The sequence below is a fragment of the Gadus morhua genome, chromosome 20 (assembly GCF_902167405.1).
Source record: "Gadus morhua chromosome 20, gadMor3.0, whole genome shotgun sequence".
Taxonomy (NCBI): domain Eukaryota; kingdom Metazoa; phylum Chordata; class Actinopteri; order Gadiformes; family Gadidae; genus Gadus; species Gadus morhua.
This window is the reverse complement of record NC_044067.1, coordinates 6087442-6102429: the sequence shown is the minus strand read 5'-3', so window position 1 is coordinate 6102429 and position 14988 is coordinate 6087442. Positions and strand designations below refer to the sequence as shown.

At 46.9% G+C, this 14988-nt stretch overlaps 1 protein-coding gene across 2 annotated transcripts in view; it reads left to right on the top strand.

Annotated features, from left to right (window-relative positions):
• slc49a4 (solute carrier family 49 member 4) overlaps window positions 1–14988 on the top strand; it is a 39525-nt gene that overhangs the window by 907 nt on the left and 23630 nt on the right. The window contains exons 2-5 of one of the 2 annotated variants that reach the window (XM_030343713.1): window positions 2402–2495; window positions 7874–8154; window positions 9369–9498; window positions 14023–14122. In XM_030343713.1, coding sequence (XP_030199573.1) covers window positions 2402–2495; window positions 7874–8154; window positions 9369–9498; window positions 14023–14122 — 605 coding nt within the window. Of the gene's footprint in view, window positions 1–2401; window positions 2496–7873; window positions 8155–9368; window positions 9499–14022; window positions 14132–14988 lie in introns of both variants that reach the window. The other variant, XM_030343712.1, reaches the window with a different exon arrangement.

The following is a 14988-nucleotide window of genomic DNA, read 5'->3' as shown; positions in this document are numbered from 1 at the left end:
AAGTGCTCACTCATTTGGAAAATCCACCACAATATTTCTAAAACCACAAACCGGTGTGATACTTAAGATTGGTCCTAAACCAGTTCTTCTGCATCAGCTGACTGGAAGGTGAAGATCATGCACACACTAGTCAGGTGACACTACAACACAGCAACAACAGTACGGTAACTAGGTAAACACAGCTACGCCTGGCGACAACCAATTTGTTGTGCAGATTCATTCTTTGGCTAGGTCCAGGTCGGACTATGTTGATCTAAACCAAGGTAGGTCCATCACATTAGTTGTTGTGAGCTTGGAGTATGAAATAAAAGATTAGCCCTCATGTTGCTAGGGTAGTGGCTTGTTTGTGCGTTATCTCTGACAGCCCTGTCTACACATTTCCTCAACATGTTGTGGTAATCTGGTAGTCGTTATTAAGAAAATAAAGTTATTTTCCCTCACACATATGTTCAAAGGAGGTTATATTTGAATGTTGCCTGCAGTTAGACTCTCAACAATTGCATATGTGCAAGCAATGTTTCACAGAGGCAAATAAGTGTGAGGCCTCAGTGGGATTTTTGAGACACCCAATCCTAATGTTTCTCACACACACGCACACACACACCATGTGTGAAAGACATTTCAATTTGTATCAAACCTGGTGAGACCAACCCTGCTGAAAGAGTTTTGGTTGAAAGACTTATCAAATTATTTGTTTGTTGTTGTCTTCAACAACGTGTGTGTGTGTGTGTGTGTGCGTGTGCGTGTGTGTGCACTGTATGCATTGTGTGCACTGTGTGATTGGGAGATAGAGCATGATTGAACCAGAGTGTGTGTGTGTGTGTGTGTGTGTGTGTGTGTGTGTGTGTGTGTGTGTGTGTGTGTGTGTGTGTTCATGGCTGCTCTTCTTCAGCCATGAAGGAGAGCAGGGCCATGTCAATGTAATGTGTTTATCAAAGGTCACACACATGCTGAGGTTGGCAAGATATATCAGAGAAAGCTGCTGGACCCAGTTAATGGACATTTTATAAGGAAGTTTACTTTTTCTTGGTTGAACGGCAGTTCAAACTTTGAAGTTCAAAGCTTTACATGAATATAGGATATGTGTGGCTTTTTGATAGAGGTGCGATACAGTACACACTTACGGGTACAGAACCTTGGCCTAGAAGTTTCTGTTCTCGGTCAAAAAATATTTCCTGTTTATATTAAAGGCCACATAACCTGCCATACGATAATGGTTTCTACAACTTGAACTCATATTATTTTATAATATTATTATCATTCAATATTGCAAGAATAATCTTTTCCCAGTAATCTATTATGACTGCCACTCAAACTTGATGATTTGATATCCTTCTTGAAACCCATCACCAAGCCTTTGTAAATGTCCTTCTAATTTAATAGAAAGGAGACAAGGTTCCTGAAATATGGTCTGTCATCACTAGGATTTGGGATCACGAGACACAGTGTGTGTTGGTGGAGGGATTAGTCATCGTCGCAAGACTCTGTTCAAGACCCCTTCACTCAGATCACAGCCTATATTGTGTAACTTTGTTGGTAGAGAAATGAAAAAACACATGAAACACACTTTATTATGTCAAGTCGTATCCTCCAAGAATATGAAAGCCGGACATTCAAACAAAGGGAAACCAAACCCTCTAGCCTAACAGTTGAAGACTATGTACATATTGGCTGGTCAGAGTAAGCTGCACCAGTGAAAAAAAGGAAATGGAAATGGAGAGTTCCCTTTAAATATACGAGAAACTGAGAGTCTGTCTCTTTTTAAGGCAACAAGGATTCTTCCCATATTTGTTAAGACTGTAGTTTATGTGAAGACAGGGTTGGGGGTGGAATCTTAGTGAACAGTGGCAATGGGGTCGGTGCTTTTTGTTAATGCATCTTGGCCAATCTGTTCCAATACACACGGTCCCTTAGCCTTGTGAGACCATCCTTATCTCACACGTTCACATTCTGTATCTCGCTGCAGGCCAGGCCTTGATCCCTCGACCCCTTAATCATTTTAAATCATTTTAAAATCATTTCTTGGGGCGAGGTTGGTTCAGTCTGTGGAGTACAATGGCTTTACCCAAGGAAAGTGTAGTAATATAAGAAGCAATAAAAAAAAAAAAAAGGTTCTGAGTCTATCTGAAATAGACTCATATCAATGTTAAAAGATGAACAGAAATCTGAGAGGGAAGGCTTATGTCAAAGGACAATATGTTTTTTACTGGACTGATTTTGCACGAGAACAGAACAAGAGCATCACTCTGATTGGCTGAAGCGTTCAGAACAACGTTAGGCAGCTGCCATATTTTGAAACCCATCGATGTCCAGGCAAGGCCAGACTGATGTTCATTGCAGAACGCCAACTTGACTATCTGAGTGTTGTCACGCGGCTGAGTGTTTCCTGTGTGTGTTCCAGGTCTGCGCGTGTCCCTCCTGCTGTCAGCATTCTTAATGCTGCTGGGCTCTGCGCTACGCAGCGTTCCTCTGGAGGAGGAGCTACTGCGTCGATGGTAAGGCCGCAGCGACGAAGCCTTTTTCAGCCGATGGGTCAACCGGAACCGGTATTAGAGGAGTACATGAATGAGTCCTCGGATTATACACAATGCAGTTGAAGGCAAATGCTCAAACACCCTTGCCTTACCTACTGTATGCCTCAAGGCCATTTTCTCACCTGGCATTGCCTTGCAAGCGACCTAGCTGAAACCTATGTCTACTACTTACTACTTTAACTTGAATAGTAGGTGTTTGCCTGTCAGGCGTCATCATAAAGTTAAATTGAACACCTCCCACCTTCATGGGAAAAATGGGACATTTTTGATAATAGAAGAATGCCTTTACCTCATATAAATTTTTCTCTGTATGAATTGAGGCCAATGACTTCCTACATTTGACAAACAGTCAGAGCGAAATTCATAGGAATGATTAATGCAGTATTTCTAACACTGTTTTGTGCTATATATATATATATTATTCTTTGTTACATTTTGTGACTGCAAGCCTCCCCTTATCAGTCAAACACACTGAAAACACACTGCCTTTTATTTAATACAGGCATAGAAAAATAAGAGAAAATGTGAGGATCAAATGTTCAGCATGGAGGTTTAGTTTCATGTTTTTCTTTGTTGAGTGCAGGGTCTTGGGTAAAGTCATTTTAATTATAATGTGTGTTTGTGGGGACGGAATTATATTCACTATCCTATTCTTAATCTTACTTCCAATGCATTGTGCATTCAACAATGCAGTAGCAAATTATTTCAACAGAGAAGGGAAACATTGGAAGCGTTTCCACACCATGAATTCAGGGAATGTGGAAGTAGGCAAGTCTTTCAGTTTTATAATGATTGGACCTTTTATAAAGTATGTAGGTTAAAGGTTATTATGGTCTCTAACCTCATAACAAATAGACTATAAAGTAAATCTAAGCTTCTGCTAATATGGGGTTAAATAGATTTATTTTTCATTATTTCATTTCATCCTGTTGCTTAATTGAACCCTTACATTTCAATTGTGGAGTATTTACAGCCTGAACAGTTTAGTCTGCTGCTTTTTTAAACTGCATGTCAAAGACAGACTTTACGTCCTTCCATTCTCCTTACGTCTCATGCCAACTGTTTAGGAAGCACAACATCACTCTCCCCTTAATATTCGACCCTGACTGATGGAGCTGGTTGCCTTATGTGATTTAGGCTGCAGAATAAAAAAGGTTTCACACAGCATTTTTAGGACCCTGGCCCGTGGCCCATCTCACAGTGGGGGTCAGGGCCAGACACAGGACAAGAGGGGTGTGTCCGAGTCATAGTGGAGCCGCCAATTAATTACAGAGATATGGATGTGCTTGCAGAGTAGCCAATGGCTGTCCTCCCAGACTGCCCCCCACAGTATATCTTCCTCCACATCAGCCTCAGCGAGCAAGGTTATTCAGTCTTCATCCGGTCCATCCCAATTCTTTTCTCCGTGGGGTTATGAAAATGCCGATATAATGTGTGTTTAATCTTCATCATTATTATTCATTATTCTGTGCAGTGCTTGAAGTTAGCCTAAAAAGAGCCTCCTTTAACAAAAACTGATGGCGAGCAGTGAGCAGGAGATTGCAGGTTAGCCTGACAACGTTAAAAGACATGTGTTTGTTTTCCGCTCAGAAGGCCACCCCACAAATAACAGCTCTGGGACCCGGGGCCGTTCCTGGGACAGGTGGCCCAGGGGAGTCCGCCTGTCAGCCCCGTTACCTCATCCAAGGTCGTTTTTACACTCCCTTGAACGGGCCAACTGTCCCAGGACAGGTCCCTGAGGGCCTCTGTGGACAGGGCCAACCGTCCCAGGACAGGTCCCTGAGGGCCTCTGTGGACAGGGCCAACCTTCTCAGGACAGGGCCCCGAGGCCCTCTCTGGGCTGGTCCTGGGACCGTTCCTCCTCCAGGGACTTCCTGGGGTCCTAATTCAGAGGTCAGGCTGGGCTCAGGAACGTTGTCCGGACTCCTTTGGGCAATTTAAGACGATGGTACTGGCATACAAGGCAGTCGATGGAACTGCCCCTGCCTACCTCCAAGCATTGCTAAAGCCACACACCCCAGCTCGATCCCTCCGCTCAACTACCTCAGCTCGACGTCTGGTACCGCCATCGCTAAGAGCTAGCAAAGGCCGTTCAGAAAAGTCACGACTTTTCTCGGTTTTGGGACCTCAGTGGTGGAACGAGCTCCCTGCCGCTCTCAAGACTCAAGACTCACCTGTTCAGAGTCCACCTCGACACTGCATAGCCACCCTCCCCCTTCTGGCCACCATTGTACACTGTATTGTGTTGTATTGTATTGTATTATAGTACTTAACTGTGTAGCAACTGCAGTAGCTGCTATCATGGCTGTAACACAGGGAATTGGTTAGCCTAGTGATTGTTGTACTTGCACTTGGTTCTATGAACATCCTTTCTGTACCGACAGCGATATATTGATGCACTTCTTATGATAAATGTACTTATTGTAAGTCGCTTTCAATAAAAGCGTCTGCTAAATGCCCTAAATGTAAAAGTCAATGTAAATGTCCTGGGAACCAAACCCTGACCCTAAAACCTGGCTCTTACGCTAAACCCAATACTGAAACCTAACCTTATAACCTAATCCTACAAGCGAATCCTAAAACCAAAACTAAAACCTCAATGCTAAGCCTAACCTTAAGACCAAACCCTAACCTGTTTTAATCCCAAACCCTAACCTGTTTAAACGCAAACCCTAACCTGTTTAAACCCAATGGTGGGCAAGCGCTGCTCTGTGGTATCCTAGAGGAGAACGTGATTCCATGTAGCACCAGTAGATGTCGCTCTTTGCATTGTCATCTGAGTGTGAGCTGTGCTCGCTGTCCACTGGACCTGTAAACATCTCTTTTTTTCTTCTTCTTATTTTTTTAATTCTTTCTTACTTCTAAGCGCTGTCACAGAAGTAAATTTAGAGTGCATGTTGGGCTAGGTCTAACGCCATAGTTTAGCTGAGGCACGGTGGTTTGCAGGGACTTCAAGGGCACCACCGCTGTGATCAAACGCATCCTTTGATGCCCTCCCACCCCCCCACCACCTCCGCTCCTTGGGAAGGTAGAAGAGTGGCTATATTCAACCAGGTACCGTAACCTGAGAACCTCGCGGACCCCCCGCACCGATCGGCTCGGAGCTGTTTCAGCCTGTGCGACGACGGGTTGCGACCACCAACCCGTCTTCTGATGTTTCTCCACACCGGGGGGAACACGTCGCCTTCATTGTTCTGAGCTTCCGGTTCATTTATTGAGATTCTAAGGGAGTGTTCCGCATCAACGTCTATTGTTGTGGTCGCTGGGTCGGGCCAAATAGATGGTGGGCCACAGAGAACACCGTTCAATGGCCGCTGATTAGTCCAGGATCGGATGGGGCCCGCTGTCCGACCAAAGCCCGCGGTCGATGTTTCATCCTCATGATCTGATCCACAGGAAACTCTGTGGCTCTCGTTCTCTGTCGTTCTGTCGTTCTGTCCTTATCTCTCTTTCCCTTGTGTTCTCTCGTTCTCTCCTCTTGCCCTCGTTTTCTCTCTCTTTCGTTCTCTCATCATCTCTCTTTCTCTCGTTCTCTTGTTTCCTCCACATCTCTCTTTTTCCCTCGTTTCTCTCACTCTCGTTCTATCCTTATCTCTCGCTTTCCTTCGTTCTCTCACGTTCTCTCGTTCTCTCCTTATTTCTCTCTTTCCCTCGGTTTCTCTCTCTCTCGTTCTCTCCTTATCGCTCTCTTTCGCTTGTTTTCTCTCGTTCAATCTCACTCGTGCCATTGTTTTCTCTCTCTCTCGTTCTCTCGCACTCTCTCTCTCGTTCAATCTCTCTCTCTCTCTCTCACGCTCTGTCTCCTTGTCTCTCTCTCCCCCTCAATCTCTGTCTCAAAATCACTTTCACTTCTGTCTGATTGCACTAGAAAGGTACATCATTGAATCCAGCAGTGTGTATGTAGACCGTGCTTCATGCCCCCATGTACCTCCAACCGCCATTGCAATGTCGGCATTGAGCTGTTTTATATGTGTGTGGGCCTAATGGCAGTGGCGTCGTCTCTGTCTGGTCCTGAGCTGCTTTAGTGATTGAGACGCAGCCGTGCCCGGCCTTGCCACCCGGAGTGGGAGCATCATTTCACTGTCGCTCCACTTAGGGCCCTGTCTCCGTCACATTCTCATTCAGATTTCCTCTGACAGAGATCATCAATATCCATTAGTTTAATAATCCCTCGCTTCACGGACCGACCTACTCCCCGATGCCCACCAGCGTGTCCGGTGTCTTTTTGATTTACCTTGAAACGAAAAAACAGTTTTCCCTCGTCCGTTTCGTCACCGCTTTCTCCCCTTTGAAGTAAAACGTAGGTTTATCATTATCGGAAAGGTAGGAAGAAATTTTTTTAACCAGTCTTGAATAAGTTAATGTTTAATGTAATGTTCTTGTTTCTAATTTATTCGAAATGAGTCGTTTATTCCATTTTAAATATCCATCAGCTAATGTGGATATTGATTATGGAATGACAATGTTTTATACATTAATCCATGGAGACATTGACAACTTGTCCTAAGTTGGCTCCGGTATGGTGTCTCTCGGCCCAACTTATAATCAAAGCTGTTCCCAGGCCCTGACATCATGCTCATTGCTTCCGTCCAATCCATTGTCCCTTTCTTATTTCTTATTTTCTCCTTCCTCTCCTCCATTCGTCTCGTTCTCCCTGACTTCCCGCTAGGCCGCCTCGGACAGCACTAAACGAATAGTGTCCTCTCGGAGCCCACGGCCGATCAATCAGTCCACGTCCTGTCTCCAGGCGGCTGTCTCCTGCACAGCTCCGGAGGGGGGAATAAGAGCGGGCTGCGGAGGGTGGTGATGGGTCGTGGTGGTGGGGGTAGTGGTGGTGATGGTGGTGGCTGCGGGGGGGGGGGGGGGGGGGGGGGGGGGGGGGGGCAGCAGCAGCAGCATTGTCCTGCTGTAACTCTCCCGAGGCCTGAGTAAAGTGAAACGGTTGAAGTGAAACTCAACAGCATTTGTCAGGGCAGAAGAGGGCCGCTGAAGTCCAGGGAGACGTTCTAGTTTTGCCCCCCCCCCCCCAACAAGCCATCCCTCTCTTCCTGTACGCTGGTCCTCACAAATTGGTACATCCACGAGTCCACAACCTGCTTTTTTCACTTCCTTTTACATTTTCAATTATATCACAAACCTTGGCACGGATCAGTAGACCATTACTTATTTTAGGGCTCTAAAAATGAATAAATGCAAGCTAGGGAATTCCGGATGAATCGCGGTGGCGGACGGACTGAAAGGCGTCAGGAAACGGTACATTCAGAGCGTGGGTGGACATGGGTACCCTTTACTTTGAAAAGTCTCACACTTGACCGTTTCCCTCCGCGGGCGTCCGGCAGGTTGATCCACGGGGGCCAGCTCCTCAACGGTCTGGCCGGCCCTACCGTCATGAGTGCCGGGCCCCTGCTCTCCACCACCTGGTTCGCCCCAGACCAGAGGGCCACCGCTACCGCCGTGGCCACGCTCGTCCCCTACCTGGGCTCGGCCGCCTCCTTCCTCCTGGGGCCCCTGCTCGTCCCCGCCCCCAACGACTCCATGCCGACGACCGCCCGCGGGGCGTCCGGGGGGACGCCCCACGACCTCTTCATCCGAGACCGGATCCAGCTGTTGATGTACTCGGGTAAGTACCCCCAACAACCATCACCCCCCCCCCCTCTCCCCCGGTGGTGAATCCATGCCCCCCCCCCCCCCTCCCTAAAGGTATCTGGGGGAAGTTGGGCTACAGATTTGTAAACAATCAAAAGTTTAAATGAGAAAAAAAGCAAAAAGAATTAGAAAATAATAACAAGTTTAATCTTTAGTCTCCCCCCTGAAAAATAGATCGCTGCAACCGTTCTGCTTAACTGATTCAGAAAATTAAAAGTACACACACAGAAGAAGATAGAAGTGAGGGAATCGTGTTATGAACTACTGCTTAGTGGAGGCAGCCTTTGTGTAAGCATAGGTCGGTGTCTGTTATTTATTGACCGCCTTTTCTTTCCCCGGAGGACGGTGCAGACGAGAATGGAGGTCGTCACAGGGATAAGATAGACGTTTACGCACATTCAGGCATGAATTATGATTCATCAGCGTTTGCTTTCAAGGAAAGAAAAAGTTCCTTAGCAGACGAGACAAGCCTGCAAAATGCAGGGGATTGATGGTCAGGTTGGAAATCAATGCGCCTCTGGCACATAAATCATGGGTAATTTGCGGCTGCTGTTCAATCAATGGGGGGATTATTAAGATGGGGTTGTTTAGACAGCAGGTGGGCCAGTATAGGCACCCTTCTCTGATGAAGTTCTGGTGCCTTGCCACCGCGAGCCATGCCACTGGAGGAGGGCTGGGGAATGCTGGATGAATCCTGGTTGTGGATGGATTGAAAGACGACATGAAATGGTACATTCAGAGCATGGCTGGACAAGGATGGGATATGATCTGATCCTTTGGGATTTCACTGAAGAGTGCAGCAATGGCAACACATGCTGACTGTTTGTGCTAGTCTTTCGCAAGTTTTGCATGAAGAGGGACCGGAAATATGTTTATTATTGGTTTTCATGAGATAAGTGTAGAGACATGGATGTGAAGAAAGTAGGTCTAGGTGACCAGGTCGTTTGTGCTGTAGGGCTGACTGTAATGGTGTTGCTCTCTCTCTGATCCCGCACCATGCAACGGTCAGAGCTGACCTTTTCCAAATGTCACGTTGTACTGAAACAAGTGATCCTCTGCTGATAATGACTCACTTGTCAATAAAAAAAGAATAACCTTCTGTGCGTCTGTGTTTTTGTTGGTGTGTGTGTGTGTGTGTGTGTGTGTGTGTGTGTGTGTGTGTGTGTGTGTGCGCGGTTTGCCCTGCAGAGTTTGGTGCGGTTGCGGTGCTGTTTGGTGCGGTGCTACTGTACTTCCCCTCTCGCCCGCCTATGCCTCCCAGTGTAGCCGCGGCCAGCCAGAGACTCAGCTACAGGAGCAGCATAATCAGACTCCTAAGGTACACACACGCATGCACGCACACACACACACACACACACACACACACACACACACACACACACACACACACACACACACACACACACACACACACACACACACACACACACACACACACACACACACACTCTCCCCATCCAAAGCCTAATTTCCCATGTCAATATTGATCTAAAGTATACATAGACATTGTTAACGTTCTTTACAACATCGCTTAACAAACCTTGCAATCCGACTTAATGATCAACAGAACCAAAACAAACGCAGGTGTGTGTGTGTGCAAAGCAGTTTGCAGCTCTTTCCTGTCTGTTATCGGTCAAAGTATTACGCCGTTGATCGGGTCACGGTCGATATACCCGGGGTCAGAGTTCAACTGTGTTCTCTACCTCATTACCTTGTGTCCCGTCCATCGCATTGGGGCGCCATGTTCGGCTGGGTACGTCCGGTGTTGATCGACGTGTCAAACCCTCCCCTCTCATCAAACCCCCTGCTCAACACACATGTCACTCATCAGCTCCGACCCGACCTTATTCGTCCACATGCCCCGCACACCCAGTCCTCGACGCAGACAGCCAGGGGAAGTGACGGGACCTCACTTTGCGGGGGAGAGACAGGGCATGTTAACGAGCGATATGTCTGCGTCTCACCATCTGCTCGGGCTGTGAGTTCGTTGGGACATCAAAGGACCCCCCCCCCCCTCCCCCACAAGTCCCTGTAGAATCATTACCAAGCTGTACAATGTCATCACTCATAACTCCGGTGTGACTCAGTAATGGTTGCGTCAGCGGGGGGTCTACAGGACTGCGCCTCTTCTGATTGGTCGCGAGGCGTAGGGGGAGACCTGAGTGGCTGGGAGGACTGCGAGGAGTGCGTCGTGGGGGATGTAATCATCCCCTGCCATGTTTCACAAATTCGCTGGATGTATCGAGAAAGAGGAGGGGGGGGGGGAGCAAAAGTTTTTTGTCCTGAGAGTTGGGAAGAAGCTGGAGAAAATGACTTGACTTTCTCATCTCAACCAAACGCGCGCGCGCACGCACGCACGCACGCACACACACAGACACACACACACTTGGCAATATATATATGCGTTGCTTGTGGGGTCCAGAGGAATCCGTTCAGTCTGTTTCCTTTGCATGGCAAACAGAGCCGCGGGCGTCGGCGAGGGAATAAAGCGATGGAGGGGAGCTCGGTGCGCGGTAGGATTGGAGCCTCACTGAGGTCTCTGGGCTTTGCATATTTGGCTGCCATATGCTACAATGCTGCCCCACATGTAGTGTTCTGCCAAACCGTTTAGCGCTTTTGCAGGCACGCACATCTGTGCCAGCGTGGCCGGTCTCCCACTGGGTTTCAGACGCTCTGGGGATGTGTGGCGGTGGAACGGGTCTTTGTGTCCTGACGTTCAAGGGCACCGCTGGGAAGTGACAAACATCAGCGGTCGGTGATCCATGCATTTGAAACTAACATCCATACACCCATCCATCCGTGTAAACCAGTATCCCTACCTTCATTTGAACCAACATCCCTCCCCTCATTTGAACCAGCATTCCTCCACTAATTTAAACCAACATCCATCAATCAATTTAAACCAACAGCCATCCATTCCTTTAAACCAACATTCATCCACCCTTCTCAATCTCTGTCCATACCTCCGTCAATCCTCCCTCTGTTCATCCATCCACTCATCAGTCCAACCATCCAATCATCTGTCCCGCGCCAACTCGTCCATCAATCCATCAATTCAGCCTGCTGGCTTTTAAACAGCAGCTAATGATCGCGTGCTTGATGAGATTCTCTCCCCAGCTGTTCATGTCCGCCCCAGCCTTAATTGTGTGAGTAACACACACACACACACACACACACACACACACACACACACACACACACACACACACACACACACACACCCTCAACCTTTATTCCAGTGTACCTGCGCACAGTACTGGCAGACAATGGGGGTGAACAGAACTGCTGCCCAATGACTTGGAGATGGATGATCTGCTACGCCATGACCACAACCTCTCTCATTCTGCCTTGGAAGGCCCTAACCCTGATGCAATTGATCGCCCCCACTTGGAGCGGCCAGAGACAAATGGCACTTAGCTGATGATGCCGCCAGCTTCGATGCTCTTCTGAAAAGTATTTGGATGCAAGAAGCATCAGGCCACCCAAATAAGGAGGGGAAGGGGGGGTGGGGGGGGGTGGTCTGGGGGGGATGCGTGGATATTGATTTCCTGCTGTTGTGGCAAGGTTGATGAAAGGGACGCCAGCCAGGCCTCTTTCTCTGTGGAGTTAAAGATGTTGCACTGTGTCAAGTGCACAAGGGACGTGTGTGTGTGTGTGTGTGTGCTTGTGTGTGTGTGTGTGTGTGTGTGTGTGTGTGTGTGCGCGCGCGCGCCCAATAATGTGTTTGTATCTGTTGGTCTGTTATTGATCTTTTTGCAATATTTTGAAACTCAAAGATTACTTTTGAGGTGTGCATGTATGTCGTGGCTCAAACTTTATCGGCCCGGCTTTTGAGTTTTGAAAGCCTTTTGTGGGAATAAGGGGGGGGGGGAGGGGCACTGCTCCAGATGTCCCTGTGCGATACCACTCATGATGTGGCTTGCATTACAATCAACAAAGCAGAGCACAACAGTTTCAACAAACCGATACCAACAAGGGCGAAGCAGGCAGACAAGACAATCAGGGACATCACTGCGGCTGTCCCGGCTTTACTGTGACAACAATGTAGTAACGACAACAACAACAGCCACAACAAAAGCTTTTCAGTGTTTGCAACACTGACGGCTTTTGAATCAGGGTCCCCACATCACTGGGCGTATAAGCACAGGTGTTTGGAATGATTGTAATTGAGAAGGAACTGATTGGAGGAATTTCTCATAATTGTGTGTCTGTGATGAAAGAATTGTGTGTGTGTGTGTGTGTGTGTGTGTGTGTGTGTGTGTGTTTGTGTGTGCGCTGGGGTGGGATGGGGGGTTCATTCTTTGCAACATTCAGATCCATTATGTGTGGGATACTCTTCCCCATGTCTGTGAAGAAACTCAGAAAATGTGAACTTGCCAACTTTTTAAACTCAGCCGAGACGCTGCCAACATTCTGCTCAAACTGAGACGATAAAAATAATCGTAACCTACAGATCACCCTTTAAGACAGTAACAGTGGCCTGAGTCTGAGCCTCACCAATTAAACGCTACATTATTCCTTATATTCTGGCAAACAGTGGCACAACTGTTGTAAGTTTAGGCTGCGATATAATGCACTTCAAACTAAATGGAGATGAGTGAAGATGCACAGGCTGGCCATAAGCGAGTGTTTGAGTACCACAGTGTACACAAGCTAAGCTACCGTGTTGATTGGTTAAGAACTATGGTTGACTGCAGCCCCCCCCCCCAACCTAATACAACACCGTCAGCAATAAGTGGTCCTTTGATCATCCTGCTGAAGTACATTCAATATTACGAAACAAAAAGCCAATTATGTTGTTTGCAACATAAATCAAAAGTGACTTATATTTCCCAGTTGTTAATCAAGTACCTTTCGACACCTTAACGGTGCTTTGATTAGCTGTCTTTCCACTCAACCTACAATGTTGGTTTTAACAACTTTCAATGTAAAGTAATACCATTACAACCATTTGTAACTCGTAAAATATACCGGGAGTCAGGTTAGACAGACTCTCTCAACCTGCTATTAAATGGTTATTCAAAAGGCCCTCTACGTGCAAGTATTTTATAGAAAATCCCAAGATGATATAATGCTTCCTGAAGGTGGCGCCACTATGTATTAGGGATGGGAATCGTGCGGGACCACACAATTTTGATATTTCAACAATTGACATATTGTTTTTCAAATGAAAGTGGCTGAACAGAATAAAGTTAATGTAAATTGACTATAGCGTAATACATTGAAGCGCTCCTTGTAGGAGTGTACCATTAATTCACTTCCACCAGGATAGCTGGCTTTAAAAGAGGATAAAGGATTTCTGGGTGCACCTCACTGTGCAAGTATTGCAGAAGCACAGAATTGCAATACTCAATAATGCAATAATGTCATAATTTTTTTCCCATCCGTACAATGTTTGAGAGCACTATACCTTATGGCACTAAGGAAGTGAATCCCCTAACCTTAATAATGCCCTGCTTTACTCCGCCTCAGAGTGAAACAAACTCTGTCAGCCGCCAAGGTCATCGCCCTTTGGCTAGAAGGAAGAGACTTTCTTCCACAATTGGTTATGACTTATGAAGTGTGTGTGTGTTTGCGTGCGTGCGTGCGTGCACGACACGTACGTCTGTTTGTGTGTGACATGCCTTCAAACACGGCCATTGAAGTCGTCAAACAATGGGTCTTTCATAACCAGTGGCTGCACTCTCTACATTGTTGTTTTTAATATACGTGTTATCATTGATGTTCAGACAACTCCCAGTATCCTGCTCAACATTCTCACAAGCAGCGGCCTGATGTTTATTCCGCCAGCGGTTATATAGTAATTTCCTGCCGTCTTTTGTCTCCCTGTCCCCGCCTCCAGCAATGGGCGATTCCTGATGATAGCCGTGGCCTACGCCGTGCCCTTGGGGGTGGTCGCCGGCTGGTCAGGGGTGCTCGACATGATCCTCACGCCGGCTAAAGTAAGCCAGGTAAGACACAGCCATGGGTGCCCGGAACACGCGTCGCAGGCGCGGAGCGCTGTGCAGCTGCGTGTGCACGTGCATGCACACACACATATACACCAACGCATGCACACAGGCTTTCTCGCTCACGGACTCACGGACTCACTGACTCACTGATTCACTCATTCGGTCACTCACTCACTCACTCACTGACTCACTCACTCTGATAGTCGTAAAGGTTTGAGAAGAAAACAGACATACTGGGTTCCTTTTGTGTGTGAGGGGCGTTGATCAAATCCCATGACAGGTTAGGGTGCGCCACAGATAGAAAACCACCACTACCACCTGAAGTAACAGACTTCTAGTAGTTTACTGATCGTTTGAGCAATAACGCAGACGTTTTTACACTTTTTGAGAGACAAGCGGAACTGATTAACTGTTAAAAGTGATTTAAGGGCTTACTTAGGCACCAAGGTATCCCGGATCCAGCTGTCCTAAATTGTTATAGCAGAACTTCTGGGGTACGCCGGCACAGAGCCTTGTCCTATAACCAAAAGGGAAAGGGGCAGAGTTTCATTGATTCCTGTTTTGAGAATTCCACCTAATGAGAAACTAATTTGAAGAGTCTTAAAAGGTAAAATTTTTAAGGGTATTTCTAGAAATGAGAAAAGAAGGTATATATATAAAAAAATGTCTGCTGACATTGGCTGGGGAGCCTGTCTACATAACGCTCATTTGAAACCTTTCCTGACACTTCGTTTTACATTTACTTGTGCTGGCCGATTTGTGCTGGCAGCAATATCTGGCAGTCAAACAAATATGAAACGAAAGAAAATGAAACGCCCCATTCACCCAGAATTAGGCTTGTCTGCTATAAGACTTAA